A 24,538-nucleotide genomic window follows, 5' to 3' on the forward strand; every position below is an offset into this window, starting at 1 on the left:
CGAGTGACACCATTTCGGACATACCATTTCCTTCCTTCCTTCCTTCCTTCCTTCCTTCCTTCCGTCTTTTTTCTTACACTCCTCCCTCCCTTTATTTCGTCCGAGTCCCTCATGATTTATCGCATCAATGCGTTTCGATTGCTCGCCGATTCGATATATTACCTTCGATTCGAGTAATGACTCGTATCGATGGATGACCTCTAAGCATCTTGTATTAGACATTTTCTCCTCTCTATATTCATGTATATCGATCTATAGGAAACGTTCTACGTCGTTCTATTTGATTTACGTAATGGAAGACACTTTTACGCAACCGATAAGATGTAATTCGTTTTCTCAAAGAATTTCTCTCGATCTTCGTCCCCATAGCAATCCTTATAAATTCGATCGATTAAATCGTGCCCGTCGTTCGTTCTACAACCAATGCTCGATAATACCCGTAAAGTGCTTTTATAAATGTATAGAATCTCCGCGCACGACTAGAGACACATTTAATATTGCTGTCTTTTTTCTTTCTCCATGGATATTTCATACTCGTCGATTGTATCACGTAAATGAATTAAACTCTCAATAGTGTGAGGAGATTGGAGGAAAGAGAGAGAGAGAGAGAGAGAGAGAGAGAGAGAGAGAGAGTGTGTATGTGTATTTAGGTGCCATAGAAATGAAATTAATGTATTGATTATAGTCGTTCAAGACCTCATAATGACTGAACTCATTAATAATATTTCAACGTGAAATTTGATTATCGATCATTTCAATCAGACCGATTATGAGACGATAACGGAGCATACAAAGATACTTAAATGTATAATGTCTATTATTTACTTTCGTTTATATATGCATTGTCATACGATCGATAGTTACACTTCATTTTCATTTAGATTTTCGAGGTCTCGGTTCGTGCTGAGTTACGTTAAAACGTTGAAAAATCGTATACGTCCGTTAGAAATTCGTTTCTTTTAGAAAATTTACGAAAGCCGAAGATGTTACGGCAAAGTTATTGAGGGGCCAGATGTTACCCGTCGTCGATTTAAAACATACTGATCTTAATAAAAACCGACATACGAAAGATATACGACTTTAAAGCTGTACGTTAGGAAATGTTTCTTATCGATTAGTATCGTTTACTTTTATTTTTGTTCTTGATCGATAACACACAGTACGTTGCTCAGATTCGAAGAATCATTAAGTACATCAATGATTTATCGGAACTACCAACTATTCGAAAGCCATAAAATCGTATATCGATAGAGGAATTTGCGTATCGTTAATCGTATTAAAGTTGAACCAATTAAAATCTCGAGAGGTAAAGAGAATTCGGTTCGTTAATTTCGCTATCGCCGATACTAAATATTCCTTGATATAGTTCACTAGATACAGTTCTGTCTTATCACACTTTTCTAACGGATGCACTTAACCTTGGACTCCTTCTTTCATTCGTACGTTCTTAACTAGATTTTTTTTCTATTATCCTCGAGATTTATGGGTGACCGTAGTACGACGTCTAAAGTACGATGGATATTTCAAAATACGAAGCCATGACCTGCATTCCGATTTCCTTCATTTCTCTCTCTTTCTCTCTTTCCCTCTTATTCTTATTCTCTCGAAATCGGTCCATCTCTGTCCATTTACATCGTAGCATTCCCCTCGTCGATCGACGGGAAACTTTTCACTGCACACGGCAATATCGCGGAATCACTTTCTGTAAGATAAACAACAACGCCAAGAAGAACAACAAGGGAAAAGGGAAGGCAGGGGAAGAGTGGAAGGAGTTAGGTAGAGTAACTCGAACATAGAGAAAGGAGGCATAGTTGAAATTTCAATGAAAGACTTACACTAACCCACATAGCTAGCCGTCGTTTGTGAAAGTAACTTACTTCTGGACTACGTGGAATTTTCAAAAATTCAGGTAAAACTAGAATGTTGAAACGTGTTCCGAACGAACACCAGCAAAACTGCCACATAGAATGGATACCACAACTGGGATTTCGCTTTTCCACGTTGTGCGGAGGGTTGGAGTAGTTGCACGAGCGGGACGTACGTCAAAAGTAATTAAACTACAATCGTGCCTAATGGCGAGCCAGATAACCGCTCGCTCCGCGGAGCGAATGGTGCCGTCCGTTCGTTCTCAAGCGTAAAACGTACGAGCTTGTAGAACGACTGTTGAGATTGTAGCTCGATCGAATCGTTAATTTAACGCGGTAGTAGCTTTAACATAGAGACGTCAGCCAGTTCCGGATTGGATTTTAGGAATTGATCTATTTTATCGTCAAATACAATATTTAGGTATTTGATGTCATCGGTTATAATAGAAAAGAAAAAAAGAAGAGGAAGAGAATAAAATTTGCGAAATCAAATATTAAAATAAATTTGAACGTTAAATCGTCCATATCGATGGAATTTAACAATTACTTCTTTTTCGTCTTTTTTTTTGGCTTTCTTTTTTTCTGCTTTTTTTTTTTCTTCTAACAACCATTATCGATCGCGGTTTAGGAAGGATAACCAGAAGAGAATTTCGGAGCAACGTAATTTATCGGCTTCCTACATCCTCATGGAATTCTACGAAGCCGAGAGGGATCATACGCGAGTAAGATAAACGTTATATCCGTTGGCTGAAATATCGGCCGCGAATTCGACCAATTTCAAAGTCTCGTATCTTATCCGTTGCATGAGTTTATTCAGCTTCGACGCATTTCGAGACGAATAAGTAAAGTAAGTAAGTAAGTAAGTAAGTAAGTGAGTAAATAAGTAAGTACGTGGTTTTTCTCCAAGGATGGTAGCAATTAAATCAACCTTTGGTCTCCGTGATCCATCCTTGTCACACGGGGCTAACCCCATTACACGGAAAGCTTCGTATAGTTGAAGCGTTCATTTTACCTCGACCCGATCTATGCATGCATGCACCTATGTTGTTTATCTATGCTCGACAATCCTCTGCCTCCCCTCCTCTTCTTCCACCCCCCCCCCCACACAGCTTTACACGTAAACATTGTGCGGTCGCACAACACGAAGCAATTAAGAATCGACACGCCACAAAGTAAATTTTGCAAAAGCCTCTCTTATGATTTTAAATCATTTCCTATCGAGAGTTGAAACCTTTGAAATGCGTTTCTCATTTATTTATCCGACGAAACGAAATAAAACGAGATTAAAGCGTAGAAGAAATAAGCGGCAATTAAATGAATTCGAGAGTGTCCCACCGCAATTCGCTTCTTCTTCGGAGGCGAATCGTGAGGACGTCATAAACGACTCTTGGCTTACGCCTCGGTATCGCTAAATATTTAACGAGACACTGTAAAGACGAGATACGGCGTATCGCTAGCTCGGAAAACTAGCTGCGTTCGCAACGACGCTGCACAACGCAACGACGATGGTTCGAACGTTTATAGCCGAGAGAAACGGAGAAAGATAGATAAAGCTTTGTAAGCGTAGCGTTGTAAGCGCGAAAAAAAGTCACGGGACCGATCGATTTGCGAAGGAAAGATCGATAACGTGTAGCTAGTAGGTTAGTAGATACTTAGCAACTCTCGGACGTGTTTCGAAGGAACGTTGGAATAATAAAATTGATTAGAAGAAAAAGAAAAAAAGAAAAGAAAAAATAGAAAAGAGAGAGAGAGAGAGAGAGAAAGAGAGAACGAGAAGATTTTTTGTCGTGTGATTCCCAAAAGGTCCAGTCCAATTAAAACTTTTCACGGCTATTTCTTTGTCGAGAGATCGAAAGAAAAAGCTCGACGATTTAAATTGTAAAAAGGAAGAAAAGCAACTACTCGTGTTTTTGAAGCGCGAACGATTTATCGAGAAGTCTACTTTAACGAGAAAGAAAGAGAAAGAGAAAGAGAAAGAGAGAAAAAGAGGGAGAAAGAAAGAGAAAAAGAGAAAGAAAAAGAAAGAAAGAAAGAGAGAAGATCCTTCTCGCTTCTTACGTTCTAACGCTGATGTATGTACAACGAACAAGCCATTCTCACTTTCCACAGGCCATTTGCATTCTACCCTATCCAAGTCCTCTTCCTTCTCCTAACCCACACTTTTCAACTCCCGTTTATCCGTTTTCTACCAAATCGCGCTTTAATAGCGCCATTCGCCGTGGTGGATGACAAACGAGCCGGTGGAAGAATAACAACTCAGTATTCGCGATGCGAATCCCACGGGATTCATCGGCCCTGACATTTCAACGCGCGTCCTACTCCCATTTTTTGATCGGTCTAACACGCCTACACCCGTCTGAACGAGCAACGACAACACCTGAATATAATCGTGAAAATTACTAACCCAAGCCCCAACCTGAACTTTCGAAATCGAGTATAAAAGAAAGTAAAGCTGGCCTTCCTCGATCGCATTGAAACACGCGATCGTTCGAGAAAACTCGATGAATAGTTCTTTTTCGTTCTTACTTTTTCTCTTTTTCTCGCTACAAGTAGACCGAGTAAGTTATAGGCAAACACATTACGAAATGTAAGAAGTTGACCGTCTGTTTTACTCGTGCAAGCTGAGGTCGATAGTACTTGAAATCGATAAATCTTAGATCTCCGTATCCGTCGATCGATCATTAACCTCTCAAAGATTTTTACTTGTTCGTCTTTATAATCTTTGCTCGAAAGAACAGTTTCAACAGTTTTTATTATAAATGTCGATTATAACGGAAAAAAATTGATTCAAGCTCTAAGAAAATTCAATAAGAATTCTAAGAGTTAATTTGTAAGCTTCATCAAAATCCCTTTTCCAAAGTTTTCAATCTAAAAAGAATCATCAAATTTATCTATAATAATAGATATACTGTAACATAATAATATCTCGATTATATGGATAACTTGAGAAAAGATATAAGAGAAGATATATATATATATAATAGATATCTATAAGATATATATAAGATAAAATTATTATTAAAATATCGATTAAACGATAACATTTAGAACGGAATTATTTTCGGTTCGAATACTTTCTAATAAATCACGAGTCAGCTTTATATATCCGTATAATCGTGATTGCAAGCGATATTGGTAAAAGCATTACCTGAGATCGTTAGCTCTATGCATTCTCATGCCACGCGGTGGATGCCGCGGAGGTGGCGTGCACCTGCAGTCACAATGCATGACGCAAAGGGCGACGCTCGTTGCAAGAGTTACAACCAAGGGTGCCGCGAAGAGATGAATGATCGTAGCTACATGCGCCTCCCTATTATAAGATGCCATCACGATGCTGCCGTTAACGCGACTGTAGTAACACGGGAACTTTGCACCCTCGTAACCCATGTCACGAGTAAAATTCTCGCAATCTACGACCGGTGGGTAACCGCAGCCCTTGATGTTAACAAGAAGTACCGCCTCGATGTCGCCACTCGTTGGTGCTGTCGTGTGGGAGAAACAAACAATGCATCCGATTTAATTTGTTAATCTGATATAAGGTAACAAAAATAGTTCGTACGATCATTTTTCTTTTTCTCTTTTTTTCTTTTCTTTTTCTATATTTTTTCTTTTTTTAAATTTCCTAAATCACATTTTGTATCTCACGTGGTTAGGCGACCTATCTACGCGTGCGCGTCGATCGTTGAAAGGCATACTAACATCGAAAAGCGTACTAACTTGTTGAGTTACTTGATAAAAAGAAAAAAAGAGAAGATAACGATCACGATCGAGAAGAAACGATGATAGATCTTACCAGGGGCAGCAGGGGTGGTCGTGGTTGTGGTGGTAGTAGTAGTAGTCGTAGTAGTGCCACTAGTTGTTCCCGTATCGTTTTTCATACTATCGTTGTTCCAAGGTGAATATGTGACGTATATATGTGTACACCTGTAAACGTCACTGGTACATCCCTCCCGGCAAGAGCTCCAGGTGCAATTGAAAAGACCCCAGAGTTCTTCTCGTCTGGAGGTCGTACAGATAACCGGTTCCGGTGAGAAATCGGCGGCTAATGTACTGATCGCCGGATCAACGTAAAGCGGTACCAGGAAGAGGAGGGCGGCGCCGCCCGAGGTCGCGACGAAGGCCAACGCCGAGGTCGCGTAAAAGTTTAGCCGCTGACGGCAGGTACGCCGTGGCGGTCGGCGCCTCGCAGCGCCGAATCCTAACTCCAACAGTTTGCGACGACGTAATTCTCGTTCCTTCGACTCACGTGCCTCGTTTTTTTTCTTGTACCGTTCTTGCCGATGATGATGATGATGGTGATGATAGTGGTGGTGATGGCGATCGCTACCACCTCCTCCTCCACCTCCACTTCCGTCTCCAATATCGCCTCCTACGCTCGAGCTTCCGAGGCTCTGTTGACCGTAATAACGACGATGATGATGATAATCGTTCTGGCACTGGCACTGACAATGACAGTGACAGTGCCCGCAGCTCGCCTCCAACAGAAGATCCGAGCTGCTTCCACGCATCACCCACCCGCGGCTCTCAAAGAGGCGCCAACCCGATCCTCGTTCTCCTCGTTCCTTCGAACCTCCTCGTTGTCCTCTTGGCCGACGCCAAACGACTCTCTGATAATCGCCACGACTCGGTGCCGCGATTCCCTCCTCTAAGATTCTTTCCGCTAGGACTCATCGAGCGTCCTCACTTACCGGATCACCGCGACCGATCCTTCCTTCTTCCTTCTCCTCTTCTTCTTCTTCTTCTTCTTCTTCTTCTTCCTCTTCTTCTTCTTTCTCACTCCAACACTTTTCAACAGTTCTCTCAATCGATTTTCCGTCGATAAGCCGATCGATATCTCCTCTTCCTCTTATCTCACTTCTTTCCTTTTCCTGTCGAAACAATTTCTACAAGCGGTTCTATCGATCATAATAATCTCTCATAGATTACGAAACGTTCGTTGAAACGATAGCAACGATGAAGCATCGCGAAACGGATCGATCTCCTGGATCACTTCTCGTGTAAATCCTCTCGTAATTGTTATCTCCGATGCTCCGATTGCATCGCGGGCGCACTCGACGACAACAGATTCGATATTTTCAATGCCGCGACGGTGTGTTCAGCCGCGCGGGGCTTTACAAACCGAATCCGTGAATCGTTGCTAAGCCGATCGCGAGTCAGGCACCTCACTGGATTCTTCTCTTTTAATTAACGGAATGTTCATAGCTCACTGGACTCGATTCGCGAGCTGGTGGAATTCAGAGATTCGACGATAATTTCTTTCCTCGAAATTTCATTACATTCTCTTAATTTCTATATCTTCTTCTTTTTCCTTTTTCCTTCTTTTTTCTTTTTCTTTAGATTATATATCGTTGTCTCTCATAAAGATAGGCCTTCGAAGGGAAAAAGTAAACTTCTCCACGGTAACTCACTGAAATCTTCATTAATGATACAAAGAGAGGGTCAGAGTCGTCGTCTTGTTCTTAGGCCAAAGATAAAACTCAACTCAGCTAGTCGTCGTTTCCCTTCAACCTCTCAGGATATCGTTCTAAATTAATTACGATCTTCTCTCTTAAAGAAAAAAGATATCCCATCGAGTTCCTTGATATTATTATTTTACAAATGTCTTTTCGATGATTCTTCCTACTTGTTTATACATGGGAATAACGAATAATCTTTGTAACTCACTACCATATCCTTTTCTCTCTCTCTCTTTGATATCCGATTCTATCAATATAATCTCTTTTTACTTTTTCTCCAGATCCTATTCACTTACGAATATCCTTCGGTATATAGTTCCTTGATATTTTCCAAGATGTCCCGCCTTTTCTATCGTTTTCCTCTTCTCAGGAATTTTTCATTGTCGACGAGAGAGAGATACAGAGAGATAGATAGACAAATAGAGAGAAAGAGAAAGAGAAAGAGAGAGAGAGAGAGAGAGAGGAAAGGGAGAGAGAGAGAGAGAGGGGGAGGGAGAGAGATGGAGATAGAGGTAGATAGAGAGATAGATGAAAAGACAGAGAGAAAGAGAGAGAGAGTTAGAGAGTGAGAATATTGAATCACGCGTTACAACGACGTTATCCTACGATCGATCCTTGCACGAACCACCTGTACTGATGTATACACGAGAGCTTTCTCCTCTCCTCAGGCGCGCGCTTTGTTAGTACGCGTGTATATTCTCCTTATATGAGAAAGAGAGAGAGAGAGATAGAGATGGATAGAGATAGAGAGATAGAGATAAAGAGAAAGAAAGGAGCATAAAAACAGCGAGGATCCTTGGATATCGACGACAATAACGATGATAATGACGATGGTGATAAAAAGGAGGAGGAGGAGAAGGAGGAGGTAGGGACGATAAGCCTCTTTTGCTCTTACGAAAAGGAGCCGCACTTGGTCTGATCTTGCGTGTCCCGGCACCATCCGCCTCGCGGACCGCGAGTTAAAGCGCGACTAGTCGTCCAACGTCGTACAAAAGTCCTCGATGGGACAGGCTTTCGTCCGAAACGACAGGGCGGGGTTCCATACGCGCATGAGCGAGTGCTACACCCCACCACCCTTATCCTACTCTCTACATAACATAACTCCATCGCGCACCACGGTGCATCCTCCTTGTTTATGCTCTCTCGGCGAGTCCTTCCTCTTCTACCTCCCACCTTTCTCCATTTCTCTCTCTCTCTCTCTCTCTCTCTCTATCTCTCTCTCTGCCTTGCTTACTCTTTCTCCTTCTTCGATACTCCCCTCCCTTATTTTTTCCCACCCCCTTTCTCTACGTATTTTCTCATTTCTTTCCACGAGACTTCGTCATTATCGTCCTTTAATTGCGTCCGATAATTAATCCAATCTTTTTTATTTTTGTCTTTTTTTTTTTTTGTTTTTATTTTTATTTTTATTTTAATCCTTTTATATCCTTTATATTCCCATGTTGTTGGATAAAATTCGTCGGACAGCAACAGTTTAACGAATTTCAAACATTTTTCGGATTTTTTCTTTTCTCTTTTTATTTTATTTTACTTTACTTTTCTCTTTTTTTTTTTTTTTTTTTTTTTTTTTTTTTTTTTTCTTGAAACAAACAGAAAAAACGTATCATGGTGATATATATATATATATATATATATATATATATATATATTTAGACGGAAATAGTATAGTTCTCAATCTATTCTCTGAGGTACGCTTTTTCCAATGTATATACGATTCTCTCACGTATCGACGCGCTTAAAGAGTGCAAACCCGCGGAGCTCTTTCTCTGTCTTCCTTTCTCAAGAGAGACAGAATGAAAGAGAAAGAAAAAGACAGAGAGAAAGGAAGAAAGCTTCTCTGATTGTTCACACGGTCGAGTTTCGCGAGCGAGCCTAAGTAAGTCGAATGGAATTCCCACGAGCGTTCGCTTCTTACTAAGATAGACTGTAATATTACTTACTTTCGATCAGTGTTTCGTAGTATTGCTAAAAATGTCTTCCAAAAATTATCATAATTGTCAAAATTAATAGTAATTTATAGTTTTGAGATTATTATCATTATTATTATCCTTGTTTTTATTATTATTATCTTTATCATTATCATGATCGTGATCATTATTATCATTATCATCATTATTATATCATTATTATTATTATTATTATTATATTATATTATATTATTATTGTTGTTGTTATTGTTATTATTATAACTATTATAATTATTACGCTCGAAATCGTATACTATCGATTATAGACTCTAAATATCACAATTCGTTAAAAATGAAAAAATGATTGGATAAGAATAAATCAATGTCGAGTAAGAGAATGCAAAATGCAAGGTCTGACCGATGACGAAACGCATGAAAGTGAACGTCATCCGACGTTCCTTATGACGTCATATTGAAACGAAAGAACGACGCGTTAAAAAAAGATCGCTTTTGGTACGTCTACATGACGTGAACAGAAACTTTGTAGACTTAACGTTGGCAATACTGAGTCATCGCTTATGTGATTCTACGCGTGGCAACGTCGATACTATGGCCAATCGGACAACGTTACTTCCGTTTGCGTTGACCAATCGGATCCATTGAATGCAATGACCAGAATGCATTGCATGTTGAAAGAATAGCCAAATGGTGGGGGGAAATGGTCTAGAAAGTCTCTCACGGCGTGGCTTCGTTCTCTTCGTTGTCGAGCGGCGTAGTGGGTGCCACCACTTTTCGAGGACGACTGCGAAACGAGTTGCTACGTCTTTAGCGCGAAGGCGAAGGAGAGGAAAGAGGAGGCTTCGATCGGTAGACGTGCCTTCCTCTGATCATCCTCAACGAGTCTCACGCGTTATTGAAAATATGGCGGGAACGGAGACGCCGAACGTAAAGTCCGATGTAACGAATCCATCCTCTGAGACAAACGAAAATAATGCAAGAGAAAGGAACGTACAAGGCGGAGGTGGTGGTGGAGGTGGAGGAGGTGGTGGTGGAGGAGGAGGAGGCGGCGGTGGCGGCGGAAGTAACCGTGGACCTCGTGGTAGAAAAGGAGGTACAAGATTTTCCGGCGGACGTGGCGGTGGAATGATGGGAGGCAGAAACGATGGACCGGTAAGAATATTCATTTTTCTTGGCTTTCCCTCTCTCTTTCTCTTTTTTTCTGTATCTCTTTATACATATGTGGTGATATGTATACATATATGATATATGTGTTATATATGATATATATATATACTTTCTTATGCGGCGAGTTGTCTGAATATCGGCCACAATGCGTTTCGTTTCGCGGCCATATTCTTTTTTCTCCTTTTACTGGCCACGCATCGTTTCTTCTCAATAATTTTTTGCCCTTCTTCTCAGACATGCTTTCTAAGATGTGATTCTTCTCAGTGTGCTTTCTAAAAAAAATACGAATACGATTGGAGTTTAACTTTTCTTACTATGTAACATTTATAGGATTAAAGGTTATATATATATATATATATGTATATATGTATATATATATATATGGAATCTATAGAGAATCGTTATAGATTCGATTTGAAATAAAATGCATAACGTATTTATTCGTGACTATTCTTCTCGTATTACCTATATCAATTTTATATTCTATTTTCAGGCTTTTCTAATATCTCGTTTTATACCTATCAGTTTTCCTGTTGCATACCGGCCAAAGTAGTTTATATATATATTTTATTGTTTCATTATTTGTGAGGTATTACTAAAGGATTAATAGCATTTTTTTTATTATCTACATGTTTAGTATTACTATACCATTATATGTAATTTATAGAATATTTTCACTTGAAAAAATGTAGCGGCATCGGGTTATCGATCTTTTTCAGACGCCATTAATAATCTTACAAAATGGCACGTCTCAAAATGGTTGCTTACCGACGCGATGCTTCTACAGATGGCGCGTTATAAAAGAACACGTGTTTTTAATATATATTTCATATAAGACAAATTATGTTATGTACTTGAGATTATATATATATTTCTTTTTTATAAATAAAAAATTGTTTTTTTTTTTATAAATAAGAAGTTAAAATATTGAAGATAAATCTATTATCATTGTACTTTTTGTTAGAGATAATGTTTGATAAATAAATCCAATAAAAATGTTTTAGATGAAAATGAGTGATTCCATGATAGACGGTGGCTTAGATAATACAATGTCGGAAGGAATGGGAGGTATGGGAGGAATGGGCGGTATGGGAGTTCGTGGAGGCAGTATGCGTGGTGGTAGAGGCGGCAGAGGTGGAGATAGAAATATGGGAAACCGTTCTCAAGATGTAAGTTTTTAAATCTTGAAGTAAGAGAATAAAAAAAACTTTTGGTCAAAGATTTATATAAGTATCTTGTTATAGGATCGATTAATGGAACGGATAATGGCTATAAGTGGTCCTACGCATGAGCTGCCACCACAAGAAACTGCAGAAAAGAAATTCAGTGGTCGTAACCGCTTATATATTGGTAATCTTACAAATGATGTTACCGAAGAAGAAATTCAGGCGATGTTTGCTCAGTATGGTGAAATATCCGAACTGTTTGTAAACAAGGAAAAGAATTTCGCATTTCTTAGAATGGTAAACGATTTTCTAGTTTTTAAATATTTTATTAGCGTTATAATATATTGCTGATATGATTAAAATAATTACCGTTTGATATAATTATGATACAAATTAATGGCTGTAAATTTTTGATGATCGTATTAACTGTATGTATATCAGTAATCATCTTAAAAGTGAATATAATTCTAATTCGATTTATTTATTGTCTATCTTAGGACTATCGAGTAAATGCAGAAAAAGCAAAACATGAGCTAGACGGAACCATGCGTAAAGGACGTGCTCTGAAAGTACGATTCGCTCCTCATTCTTCTACGATAAAAATAAAGAATCTCACTCCGTGGATTTCGAATGAATTGTTAGAAAGAGCATTCAGTGTATTTGGAGAAATTGAACGTGCAATTGTTATTGTGGATGACAGAGGGAAGTCCACGGGTGAAGGTATTGTCGAATACTGCAGAAAACCATCTGCTCAACTTGCTTTGAGAAAATGCACAGAAGGATGTTATTTTCTTACTGCGTAAGTTTATTCGAAATTATTATATAACTTTTTTTTTTTACGAAGCCCCGAAGCCACGCTTGTGATAAATATTTTTTTATCAGCAAGTGCCGTAAATATTTTCTAGGGGAATAGAAAAATATATTCCACATATATAGGAACCATGGCACGTTATTATTTTTTTGTGCTGTGTGCCAAAAAGTGGAATACAAATTTATTTATTTATCTATTTATTTAATTTTTTTCTTTTTTTCTTTTTCCTTATTTTTTGAATTAAAACACTCATGATTCTTAAAAAAAAAAAAAAATGATATCTATATGTTTCAATGTCTTAAATTACTTTTAGATCTCTTCGGCCTGTGGTTGTCGAACCTTTTGAGCAACAAGACGATATTGATGGTTATCCTGACAAAAATTTACCACGGAAGAATCCTGAATTTTTCAAGGCTCGTGAAATTGGACCAAGATTCGCGCAAATAGGTAGTTTTGAACACGAGTATGGAACAAGATGGAAACAGTTACATGAATTATACAAACAAAAGGAAGAAGCGTTAAAACGAGAAATGGCAATGGAAGAAGAGAAATTAGAAGCTCAAATGGAATTTGCAAGATACGAGCATGAAACCGAATTACTTAGAGAACGTACGTATTTGATCTTTGCTTAAAGAAGAAATTTATAGAAGTTTGCAATGGTATTATTCACTGGTCTTAATTATTATTTACAGAATTACGTATGCGTGAAGCTGATAGGGAAAGACAAAAGAGAGAATGGGAAATGAAGGAACGACAAGCGGAAGAACAGAGAACACGAGAAGAAGAATTAAGGAGACGTCAACAAGAAGAAATGGCGATCCGTATAAGACGGCAAGAAGAAGAATTACACAGGCGACAACAAGAAAATAATTTGTTTATGCAGGTGAGTTTGAACAACTGATTTCGTTTTTCTCTCTCGCTTTAGATTTCTTTAATTAAAAAGATAAACCGTATGCGATTAAATAAATACTTAATTAAACTTTATTGCTCGGTAATAATATACTTTATAAAAATCTAATATTTAACGATACTTAGGGCTCTGCTCCTTTTCTTTTTAAGGAGCAAGCGATGAGAGGCGGTGGTGCAGGCGGCGGTGGAGGTGGTGGTCTTGGAGGCGGAAAGAATTATGATTCCGTTAGTAATAGTGATCGCGACGGTTATGGCCAACCAGACGGTGAGTTAATTTTTTTTTGCTAACTATGCTTTTATTGAATTTGAATGCTTTAAACCTCTTCATTATGAATCGAAAATTTTGAGTGAATGATTTGAAATTGCATCGTATATTCTTCTATTTCAAAAGAAATAAAATTTTAATTTTATATGTTTGAAAAAAAAAACAGAATCTTATGAGACTATATATCGTTCATTAATTTTTATAAATTACTTGCTGATGCATATAATTGCTTATAACATCTGAGTCTGCAGCGTCAAATGCTAATTTTTTTTTTAACATTTATTAATAATAATAATAATAATAATAATAATAATAATAATAATAATAATAATAATAATAATAGTTGAACGATTGAAATTTAAAAATCATTTGCAATCACGTTGTAAATGTTTTTTTTTATTATTAATTACAGGTGGAAGCAGTATGCCAGTGGTAATGTATCTTTTGCATTTTACAATCTAGTTTTATAAGTTCTAATCTATATCTTTACACTTCTATCTTGAAACGTTTTATTTCTTCTTCTTTCTATATTTTATTTCTACTCTGACGAAATAATCACAAATAATCACGACTACATACGCCGCGAATCCGTAAATCGGGAAGATTAAACTACGTGTTTTTTTTTTTTTTGCATGAAAATAATGCAGTCAGTTTGATGGAAACTGCCACTGCCAATATTTCCATATATTTTAGTGATATATTCCATACATCCCCGTGAGCATGCTGTCTGATATAACAGAGTTCTAATGTCTGCAATACTGCCAGATGTTTATTTATTTATTTATTTATTTCTTCATTTTCTATTGATATAATTCTCTTTCTTTAAATATATATATACACACATATATATATACATACTCATAAAATTATCTCGTAATAATATTTAAGAGGCATTAACATGTGGAGGCGTCAATGAGCATGTAAAAACGGAACATCTCTCGTTATATTGGGTATCGAAAGATATATAAGTAACATCTGTTAAAAATAAGAAACATTCTGGATATTAATTACTTATAACAGTTAACAACTATATGTATATATTTATATTTTTTTTAGAAATATTGAAATACGACAGTAGGACAATATTTTGTTATTTTTAAGCATTACAACTCTGCACCAATATCTTCGTTCTTATATCATACAAGATGCAAGATGTATTATACGATAACAACATCTGTTAAATATTTTTTAAGATAATATTCATGGGTTATATCAAGGAATTGAAGTGGGGAAAAAACATCGCTATTTTTTAAACGCGACGTACCTCATCTCGAATTTTCTTGAAGGTTTTTTTCAAGGTTGCCCAAGTTTCTACACGTCTCGATAATCTAAAATTTTCCTCGCCGTCTTTTTCTTCGTGATGTCTTCTTAATTTAATTCGTTAGGGGTTGGGAAGTATATATCTATCGTTTTTGTGATTCTACTCTCGATCAAAAGCACGTCAATGTGCGAACGCATACATATGCGTGTAATAATAATATATGTGTGCATTTTTACGATGCATTCTTCAGGAAATTAGTATAATATCAAGAAGAAAAAAAACAAAACGAATGAAAAGAAGTGAAAGTTACGTTCACGAGATCTGCGAACTTGAACTCAGGGATAAAGATAATCGTAATCGGTGATTTTATTATATAGTACATGAAATATATTTTCAGATCGTTGAGAAAAAAATATATATATACACTTAGGATCTGTAATTAATTAATTAATCTATGATCTCTGTAAAGAAACTCTCTATAAAAGAAATTTTTGTCTTCAATCGTGACGATCCTAACTTCTCTAACTTAGGACTGAAATTGAAAGTTGCTGCGTTTGGTCTCTCCACATGCTTGCAGACAGGAGACTCTGTTTTTTTTTCTCTAGTTCAGTTAAGATTTAGGTATTCATCTACTATGGAACTTCGAATTTTCTATGAATACAATATTTTCCTATTGGAATTAATTTCCTATTTAATTTTCAATCTTCAATATTAAATATATAAGAAATATGTTCTTGAAAGGATTAGTTCCATAGTAACTATTTCCTGACCAAGCAATGCCCAATTTTATCAGACATTTTAGAGAATGTTCTATACGTTTACTCTCACAGTTTATTGGATTATACAAATCTCTTAATTTTAATCTCCCCTTCACCCCCCTCTCTATATATATATACATATATATATATATACACATACATACGATGGGTTCTTTGTGAATAATTCTTTTAAACGAACTATGTGAAATATAAAAAATCTCTAGAGTCTGTACAGTACGTAGAGTTTGCTTGGAGATCTTGATCAAATCTCCTTGCTTCTCATAACGTGTTCAGACTCTAAACACTAAAAATTATCTGTCCTTGGGGTAATAAGATAATATAATTTTATGTTATATAAAACTAAAAATCGAAGCTGTGCTATATATGGCTAGCATTCGATACTTTTTAATCATTATCAAAAATAAGAAACATTAAATCTGACTTCTGTTAACATCGCTATAAAACTTTAACTCTAATATAGTATACTTTTTTCAATGTGAATGTTTAACAAAAAGAGAAGGGAAAAGAAAAATGCTTTAAGAAATCTCCAATGAATGAAGTTTATGAATAATTCTTTTTCTTTATTTTTTTTCTCCCCGATTCGAAATAACAAATTCACGTTCCACTTTGAGTATATCGTTCAAATACTCAATACTATATTGCAAATGATTTTTTTGTCTTAGCGAAAACTGCTAGTACTATGATAAAAATGCTAATAGCATTTTAGAAACATACTATTTTACGTTTATACTCTTCGATCACGAAGCGTTGTTGTTTCAACGCGTTTTATATACTTCAAGACCTAAGCTAATATGGTCTCATGAATAGACATTTTCGCGCTAACATAATCTAATTTTAATAACGATCACGTATCATTATGGCTTCTCTTTCTAAATACCTATGACAATGACGAAGACGAGACTACGTACGCTCTCTAAACAATATCCATCATTGTGTCTGCGTTGGGCATTTGCTTGGTCTTATTAAAAAAATCAATATTTAAATAATACAAAGAAAAAATTTTTATATACATATATAATACATATATATATAGAGACGCTTCTTTTCAAAGACGCCGATTTAAGAAAAAAAAAAAAAAAAGAAAAAAGCATTAAAGAATATTCTATGCGTCTAAAAGAATACGTGTAGCCCGTGGATCGATATATTAATTAATATATATCTCACGTATTCCAAAACGCTATACCAATAATAATATTACTACTACTACTACTACTACTATTACTACTACTACTACTACTACTTACTACTACTACTTACTACTACTACTACTACTACTACTACTACAACTACTACTACTACTTATACATATTATATAAACCACGCACGCAACATCTAACATTGTGTTTTCCCCTTTCTTTTCTATGTGATTTGACGAAAATTGTGACGATGACCTGTGCGCTGCTGTCAAACATGTGGATGGTCGCCCTGAAAAAACGTGCGAAAATCTATTTATGGTACATCCAAAACTCTGTTCTCGGTGTCCTGTTCTATCTGAATGAACACACGAAAACAAACAATTGTGTACCGTTCACGTCGGTGAATCATATCTCAACGTACTACTCTTTCGGACGCTACGACATCATTAACAAAAAACAAAACTACTTAACGAAATCTAAAAACGAACGAACGAACAAAAAAATATGGATCAATCGGGATATCGTTGTTCCGCGTGATTGATTTATTAATTGCCACATAATATCGTATATTGCATATATCACATTCGCTGCGAATGTTAGGATCCAAAGTCGTTTATGGACGCATACAATAACATGGATCGTGGTAGTCGCGGTGGCTATAGCGACGATCGGGGACAAATCATGGATTTGATGGATATGAGAGTAGATATGAGTAACATGGGTGGCGGTCGTGGTGGTAGTGGCGGAGGTGGACGTTGGCAAGGAAACGATCGTAATCGTCAAGACGATTACCCTAATAAAAGGAGACGTTATTAGAAAGAGAAAGAAAATTACGAAATGAAATTTACGGTAGAAAAGTAAAAAAGAAACAAAAAAAAGAAAAGAAACAAAAAAGCGAAAACAAAAAAAAAAGAACAGAAAAGGAAAAGATTAAAAAAAAAAAAAACAAAAAAGAAAAGCAAAAACCGCGTAAAATATTACACCTATCTTCTCTATATCTATTTCTAATATCTATTTCGAGACACACATGCAGATCATCATCTTCGTTGTACGATTTGCTTCATTCTAAATGCTATTTCTCTTTCTATCTCTCTCTTTTTCTCTCTATCTCTATTTCTATTTCTATCTCTTTTTTATAATGACTGGAATATATATATATATATGTATATATGTATGTGTGTATATATATGTGTATATATATATAATCTGACGAATGAATAAACTCTCTTTATCTATCTCTTTCTTACTATCTATCGGAATCTAAAGAAGTATACATCATGCCTCTCACGTCCAATACAAATAAGATTGAAACGAAGGGAAAGAAAACTAGTCTTCTTTAGAATCAATTAACAATGATATGTAGGGAAGAAAGGGAGGATTAGAGACGAATGTTGGATATATATCGTCCGCGTATGAAAAAAAGGAAAAAATGAATAAAAAACAAAAAATTATAATGAACAAAAAAAAAAGGAAAAAAAAAATAATTATAATGAAAAGAAGAAAAGGGGTGTTAGTAGTTTTGATGACGAGGTAGATCGCGCAACGAGATACAAAATGTGTTGTGTGTGTGCATGCATATACATTAAATGCACATACTGTCCGATGTTCTCCGCGCTCGAAATACTTTTGCTGGGAAAAAAAAAGAACAAAAAAATAATATCGAATTACAAAATATATATTTATAATTTACGATTTTCTAAGTTAAGGCATTAGGTTATACATACATAATATACATATATACATACATACATACATACATACAAACATCATTCATTCATACATACATACATACATACATACATCATAAATAGATACATACATACATGCTACGAATTAATGTAGACTGCATTTTTTTCCTTTTGAACCGAAAACGACATACTTCCATTCGCCCGTTTTTCGAGCAAAATACCGTATAAAAGGGAGAAAGATTTATATATATATATATGCATATATATGTAAATATATATGTATATATAAAGAAAAGGATACATATTGAAATGTGTACGTTTTAAGTTTGTTCGGTGCGCATGTACTTTAAAAATAATCGTGTGAGAAATCTATAAGATTGATATATTTGACATTAACCAAAACTTTTAACCTTTATTATCTCGGCAGACATTAAATGTGCAGTTTCTATTTCGTACTCTTTACGAGGTGAAATACACTTTATATTGTAGAGTAAGGTGTGTTGTACGCTTTGAACGACGGATCAATTTCATCGAGATTAACGTTACATTGGACCTTTGTGAAAAAAAAAAAAAAACAAACAAACAAACAAACAAAGACAACAAAAAAAGAAAATAACGAAGTAACAAATGAGAAATCATCTCATCTGACAAAAACCATAATTTTATCAATAAAGTTTTATGAACATATAAAATATCTCTCGAATCTCTCTTTATGTGATTTCTGCAGCTAGAGTCGCACAAGAGACGATCCTAACATGAACTTTTATATATGATTAACATCTTTTTTTTCTTTCTTTCTTTTTTCTTCCTTTTTTTAAATTATTATATATATATATATACACACACGCAATAGAAAGTCGTGCGAACGATCTTTCTGCAGTAATCTCTCAATTACGAGAACGTCATGGGAATTTTTTATTGATTTTTATTTTTTTATTTTTTATTTTATTTTTTTTAGGAATGATCCGTGATGTTTTCCACTGCTTCTTTATTTAATTGTTATTAATATTTTCTCATTAATATTTAGAAAGATATGGGAAGACTAACCTCGCAATTAAACATCGTAAAGAAAAGTGTCTTTGTTCGCTGGTTAATGTTTACTCGTGTTCAATAGACCGTTTTATTTAATAATTATTCTTGATAACGATTATATAAATAGAACTTAAATGTTAATGCATAAAGAAAAGAAAAGAATAAAAAAGAAAAGATTTAAATTAGATTAGACAGATTATAGATTGATGATTACGTACCGATAAAATATGTGCTGAACAAATGAGAAGGTTTATTTCTCCATGTATATTCTTATAGACAAGATATTCTGAGGCGTTCGTATCGTATCGTTGTCCTTGTTAAACTAAAACTAACTTTCCCACAAAGTTTATATTATTTGACCTCGACTACATATTTACATGTTATACAAACACATACATATATCTCGTTATAAATTCTAACTTTTTTTTTTTTTCTTTAATTTTGTTTTGCGTCGTCTTTCTTCATAATAGAATATGATATATATATATATATATATATATATATATCAAACATAAAAGATTTAAACATATATTATTATTTTATTTGTTTAGTTTCATATTTTTCTTTTCGTACGATCCTTTTCTAACCATGGAATTTTATTTTATCTTGCTTTGTTTAATTTTGTTACGTTTAATTCCCCTTATGTTCCATACCCGATAGAATCAATGAGAGAGAAAAAAGACCAGAATGAAATGACATCATCTTGTTACACGTATTAATATATATTATGATTTAAAATAGAATAGAAAATTTACGTAGTTATTTATTATTATTTAGCGTCTCCTGTAAGTGAATCGAACGTTGTAAGATAATTAAGATTACGAGGAAAGTATTCGTTGGTTACGAACAAATTCTTTTTTTGTTCGAAACGAACGATATGCGTAATTATCGATAAAAGCAAAATCTACGATAATTAATCGGAGAGACATGAAAGACCAAGAGTTTGTCGTTCGACGAAAAATAGAAAGGGAAGAAAGAGGAAGATATAAACAATATGTTTGTTCCTGTTATTCGCTTGATTGTAAAATTAATTTATTATCAAGTTGAACGAGCAACAAAAAAATCTCTTTCTCTCTCTGTTGTTCGTGCGGTTCTCTCTCATGAAAAATGAGACGACTGACTCTGTTTCTCGAAGAGTACACCTGCATTAAGATGCCTGCGATTACAGTTACAACAATTCTACATATGCATTTGTAACACTGAACGATATTAATCAAGAGTCTTTTAACGGAGGAGAAACAGCACTCACAAGATAGGCTTACTTACTTGAAACTGCTAGTCAATGTGAAACTACCGTCACGAGGTGAGTAGATTTTGATAACAAATGTTATTAAGCATAATTTTATTTTAACATTTCGGGTGGGACGTTGTTTGAGAACGCATTTGTGGCAAAAACTAAATAGCGAAATATTTTATTATTATTATGATTATTATGATTATTATTATTATTATTATTAATATTATTATTCATTTAAAAGAGATTATAATCTTTTCGTCTTTTGCAGGAAAGAGCTATGTTCGAATTTCTTATTGATTTTATAATCTGTGTATATACATATACGTATACATAATGTCGTTTAATCCTTCATTGCGATTGACAGAAAATTACGACGACGATTATAAATCCCGATAAATCTTATATTTTACATTAACATGAAATACGATACTTAAACTCTGCATAAAAATTGTGAGAAGGGAATGTTTTTATCCGATCTAATTTTTCATCAGCCTGGACCTTGTTTATTTCTACTCAAGACAACCGACCTATCTTTGCTCATGCTTTGACAATGGTTGTCTGGGTTTGTAATTATGATCTGGGCTGTACGACTGAAAACGATATTTGACGAATAATCAATTAAACCAACATCGTTTATTTCTCTCTCTCTTCTTTGGGGGTGTGATGTCGAAATTATGAAAAAAAGAAAAGTAATAAAGTAAAAATAGTAAATAAAAAGAAACTATATACACGAAAAAAGTATCTATATATATATATACATACGTCGTAACTCTATCGGAAAGATTTTACTTGCCACAAATCTAAAAAGAAATTCTAATTGATGATTATAATCAATAATTATAATTATAATGATAATTATTAAAACATATATATATACATAAAGTATTGGGGTCGACCAATGAATTATTAAAAATTGATATATCTCGATTAAAGAAAAAAAAAAAAAAGAACTATCTACCAACGAAAACAATCTCTAATATTTATAAAATATAAAACTATTAGTGGAACCGTTTGATATACATATATATTCTAATCGGTCTTTCACATCTCTGAAGTGTGAACGATTAAAAATTTGAAATACGACGGACTTCTTGTCGTACGTTTATAATTAATACATAAAATTAATCGCTAAAGTATCTTGTCGCTATCGTAACATTTATTTATAGACATAATTATTCCCTCGAGAATATATCAAAAACGATTAATTAGATTTGCAGACTTGTAGTTCGCAGGAAAATGTAACTTTTTTTATTCTTTAATGTGACGGTAACTTATTATAATTATGTATGGTTGCAGATTATAGCAGTTGCTGGTTGAAGAAACGTAATTCGATTATCGTTATCGAGGTTAGTTAAATTAATAATAAAATTTCATTAAATACATCAATTTAAAGACATTTGTATAATAATTATATTATCGTTTTAATTATAGTTGTACTTACTGGCTTGAAGAAATGTGTGATGATCAGGAAAGCACACGATAATGGAGCGTATCCAGCAGACGGAAACGAAGAATTTTTCAAAGTACGTATTTGATGGCGTGTTAGAACGAAACTAATAGCAGAGAACTCCGTCTAACTTTCTCCGCAGTCGTCAATGAACTGACTACGGTCGTGCGTTAGACAATAATGTTTGGAAACAAATGTAAACATACGTTCGGCGCGTTTCATTGATCGCTATCCTTGGATAAGAAATGTTATTTCTAACTTCGTGGAATGTTCGTGTGTTTACGTGTATATCTATTTTCTTAGAATTGTTGTTTTTCATATTCGATTGTTTATGTGATGAGCACTTTTAACTGTATTTAACAATGACAGTATTCTCAACGTGTTCTGATATTGATATAATTGATTTTCTTTTTCTTTTCTCTTTTCTTTTTCGATCTACGTATTTTTATTTAAGAACAAGTAATGATCTAAAATTCTTTTTTTCTCTCGATAGAAATGGAAAAATACTATCGAAGTCGTATCCTACGAATCGGAAAAGAGTATGCCACGCATGGAAGTATTTTATGGAAATATTTTATGGAAATGAAGGTAATATATCAAATTTGTAAAATATGAAAATAGAGAAATTTCGTTAGTTTTATTTTAAATGAATTTACAAGTAACAAAATGATGATTCCTTTCGGGGCTGAAATCTGATGACAAACCCTAAATCCCAACGTGTAAATCGACTGAAGTTACGATAACTTTTGATATTATTTTTGAACGATATTACTTTTGTTTTATAGAATCATTCATTGTATGTTACAGATTTCAAGTTGAATTATACATTATTGGAAGGAAGAATTTTCGTGAACTATGAGCAATAATTGATACACAGTGGTAATTAAAATTATTTCAATTATTACTTTGAATAATGAAAATGAAACTTAGTAAAAAAAAAGTACGATTATAATACAGATTCAGATTATAGCCAAAATCTCTATTCGTAAATGTATGTTTAATTAAAATTATTACAAGTATGTTTGCTATACTTCGATATGAATTGTTACGGTGTGTCTATAGTAGACCACAAACTCGTAACTTACGACCACGCTATCGGCGATCGACATGCCAACGAAGCTTCGCAAGCATGGTTGGAATTTTGGCTGGAATCTGGAATGTAACATCATCGTTGTACGTTCTTCTCCTCTCCTCCTCTTCCGTCATGGAAGATATTAACTGATGAACTATTGGCTAGAGTCCTGATATTAAAGATGACAAATCACGTTCAAAAACTGATACCTAAAAGACAAAAATCTACGAATCTTCGTACCTGACTATTCTACATTAAAAAAATATATTATCCTATTATTTGTTACAGAATGAAAATAACTGGATCTACAAAAAGAAGAGATATATAAATAAATGATTTGGCGGCCATTAATAACGTTTAGTGAGAAGAGAATTAACAATTATAATTGTTAATTAGTGAGAAGTTTTCTATAGAAATTATTTGTAACAAATAATAATAAAATAACATTTGTTACCTTTATAAATAATCCTTTTTTCGAAGTCTCTACTTTTATTAGTTCTTGAGATATATAACCCTGTGAATGAATGGAATATTTCTTTGCTTTATATGACTATATAGATTGATCCATATATAATTTTTTAAAAGAGGAAGACGTCGTTGAACTTATATAAATTATTTGTAGAACAACTCATTATCTATTTGTTACCATGCTAACTTTAAATATATATATATATCCAACTGAAAATAATAGAGACTCGATATAAAGATCATTTTAAAGGATATAGAATACACTTTCCTTTTAATCCCTTACACTATAATATCATGTGAGTATTATGATATGCTTTCTGCAGACTCCATAAATATAAAAATACAGTTCAAACTCATGATACGTATATATATGGAAGCAAACTGTAAGAAGCATCGCGCTAAATCAAGTCACGCTCGTCGTTAATCGTCATCAAGCATTAGAAAAATTCGAGTGAAATTATGTGATTGAATTTATACTAGTTCATTAGAGATTTTCTCTGCTCACTAATTTTAGCACGTGCCGTCACGACTTAAATCATAGTGCAAGGGATTTATATACAATTTATCATAATGGCTGTGATATAGATTTTAAATTATAATTAATAGCCGTTGATGTACATGATCGTTTGAAAAATAAATGAGATTCTTTTGGTTTTTAAAAATTATGTTTGTGTGTGTGTGTGTATACCTCTTTGTACTTTCCTTCAATAATGGTGAAATAAAAGGGAAAGGGAGAGCGAGGTTTGGAAAAGGGAGTGTCGTGTCTCATGATTGAACAATCATCATAAAATGTGTGTGTCTCGTGAAAAAAGCTTCGACAACATTTTTATTGTTAACCGCAGAAAAAGCCATAT

The 24,538-nt window shown here is 34.5% G+C and overlaps 2 protein-coding genes across 7 annotated transcripts in view; one reads left to right on the forward strand and one right to left on the reverse strand.

The window, feature by feature from the left end:
* Positions 1–7,803, reverse strand: part of LOC122629560 — a 21,843-nt gene extending 14,040 nt beyond the window's left edge. The window contains exons 1-2 of the mRNA XM_043813107.1: positions 5,659–7,803; positions 5,014–5,347 (exon numbers count right to left, since the gene is read on the reverse strand). Of these exons, the coding sequence (XP_043669042.1) occupies positions 5,014–5,347; positions 5,659–6,373 (1,049 nt within the window). The 5' untranslated portion in view covers positions 6,374–7,803. The remainder of the gene's footprint in view (positions 1–5,013; positions 5,348–5,658) is intronic.
* A 2,143-nt stretch (positions 7,804–9,946) lies between these two features.
* On the forward strand, positions 9,947–24,346 carry LOC122629557 (protein no-on-transient A-like). 6 transcript variants are annotated; one of them, XR_006327290.1, is made up of 13 exons: positions 9,947–10,398; positions 11,418–11,582; positions 11,658–11,876; positions 12,077–12,378; positions 12,704–12,999; positions 13,083–13,273; positions 13,426–13,564; positions 13,977–13,996; positions 21,994–22,043; positions 22,129–22,220; positions 22,638–22,732; positions 22,952–23,023; positions 23,505–24,346. XR_006327290.1 is itself a non-coding variant. In XM_043813100.1 (9 exons), the coding sequence occupies exons 1-9, from the start codon at positions 10,150–10,152 to the stop codon at positions 23,550–23,552; spliced, it is 1,629 nt and encodes a 542-aa protein (XP_043669035.1). In that variant the 5' UTR covers positions 9,947–10,149; the 3' UTR covers positions 23,553–24,346. The 6 variants fall into 6 exon arrangements, 5 of the variants coding, with proteins under 5 accessions (XP_043669035.1, XP_043669031.1, XP_043669032.1 ...); XM_043813100.1 differs by lacking the exons at positions 21,994–22,043; positions 22,129–22,220; positions 22,638–22,732; positions 22,952–23,023; XM_043813096.1 differs by lacking the exons at positions 21,994–22,043; positions 22,129–22,220; positions 22,638–22,732; positions 22,952–23,023; positions 23,505–24,346 and adding an exon at positions 17,341–19,115.
* The last annotated feature ends 192 nt before the right edge of the window (positions 24,347–24,538 follow it).

Source organism: Vespula pensylvanica, chromosome 5, assembly GCF_014466175.1.
Source record: "Vespula pensylvanica isolate Volc-1 chromosome 5, ASM1446617v1, whole genome shotgun sequence".
Taxonomy (NCBI): Eukaryota; Metazoa; Arthropoda; class Insecta; order Hymenoptera; family Vespidae; genus Vespula; species Vespula pensylvanica.

Excerpts from the sequence above, each read along its gene's own strand:
- LOC122629557 (XM_043813096.1), top strand. The coding sequence starts at position 10,150 with ATGGCGGGAACGGAGACGCCGAACGTAAAGTCCGATGTAACGAATCCA. Across the intron at positions 11,583-11,657 it reads TGGGAAACCGTTCTCAAGAT|GATCGATTAATGGAACGGAT; the intron begins GTAAGTTTTTAA and ends ATCTTGTTATAG. Across the intron at positions 13,565-13,976 it reads CGGTTATGGCCAACCAGACG|GTGGAAGCAGTATGCCAGTG; the intron begins GTGAGTTAATTT and ends TATTAATTACAG.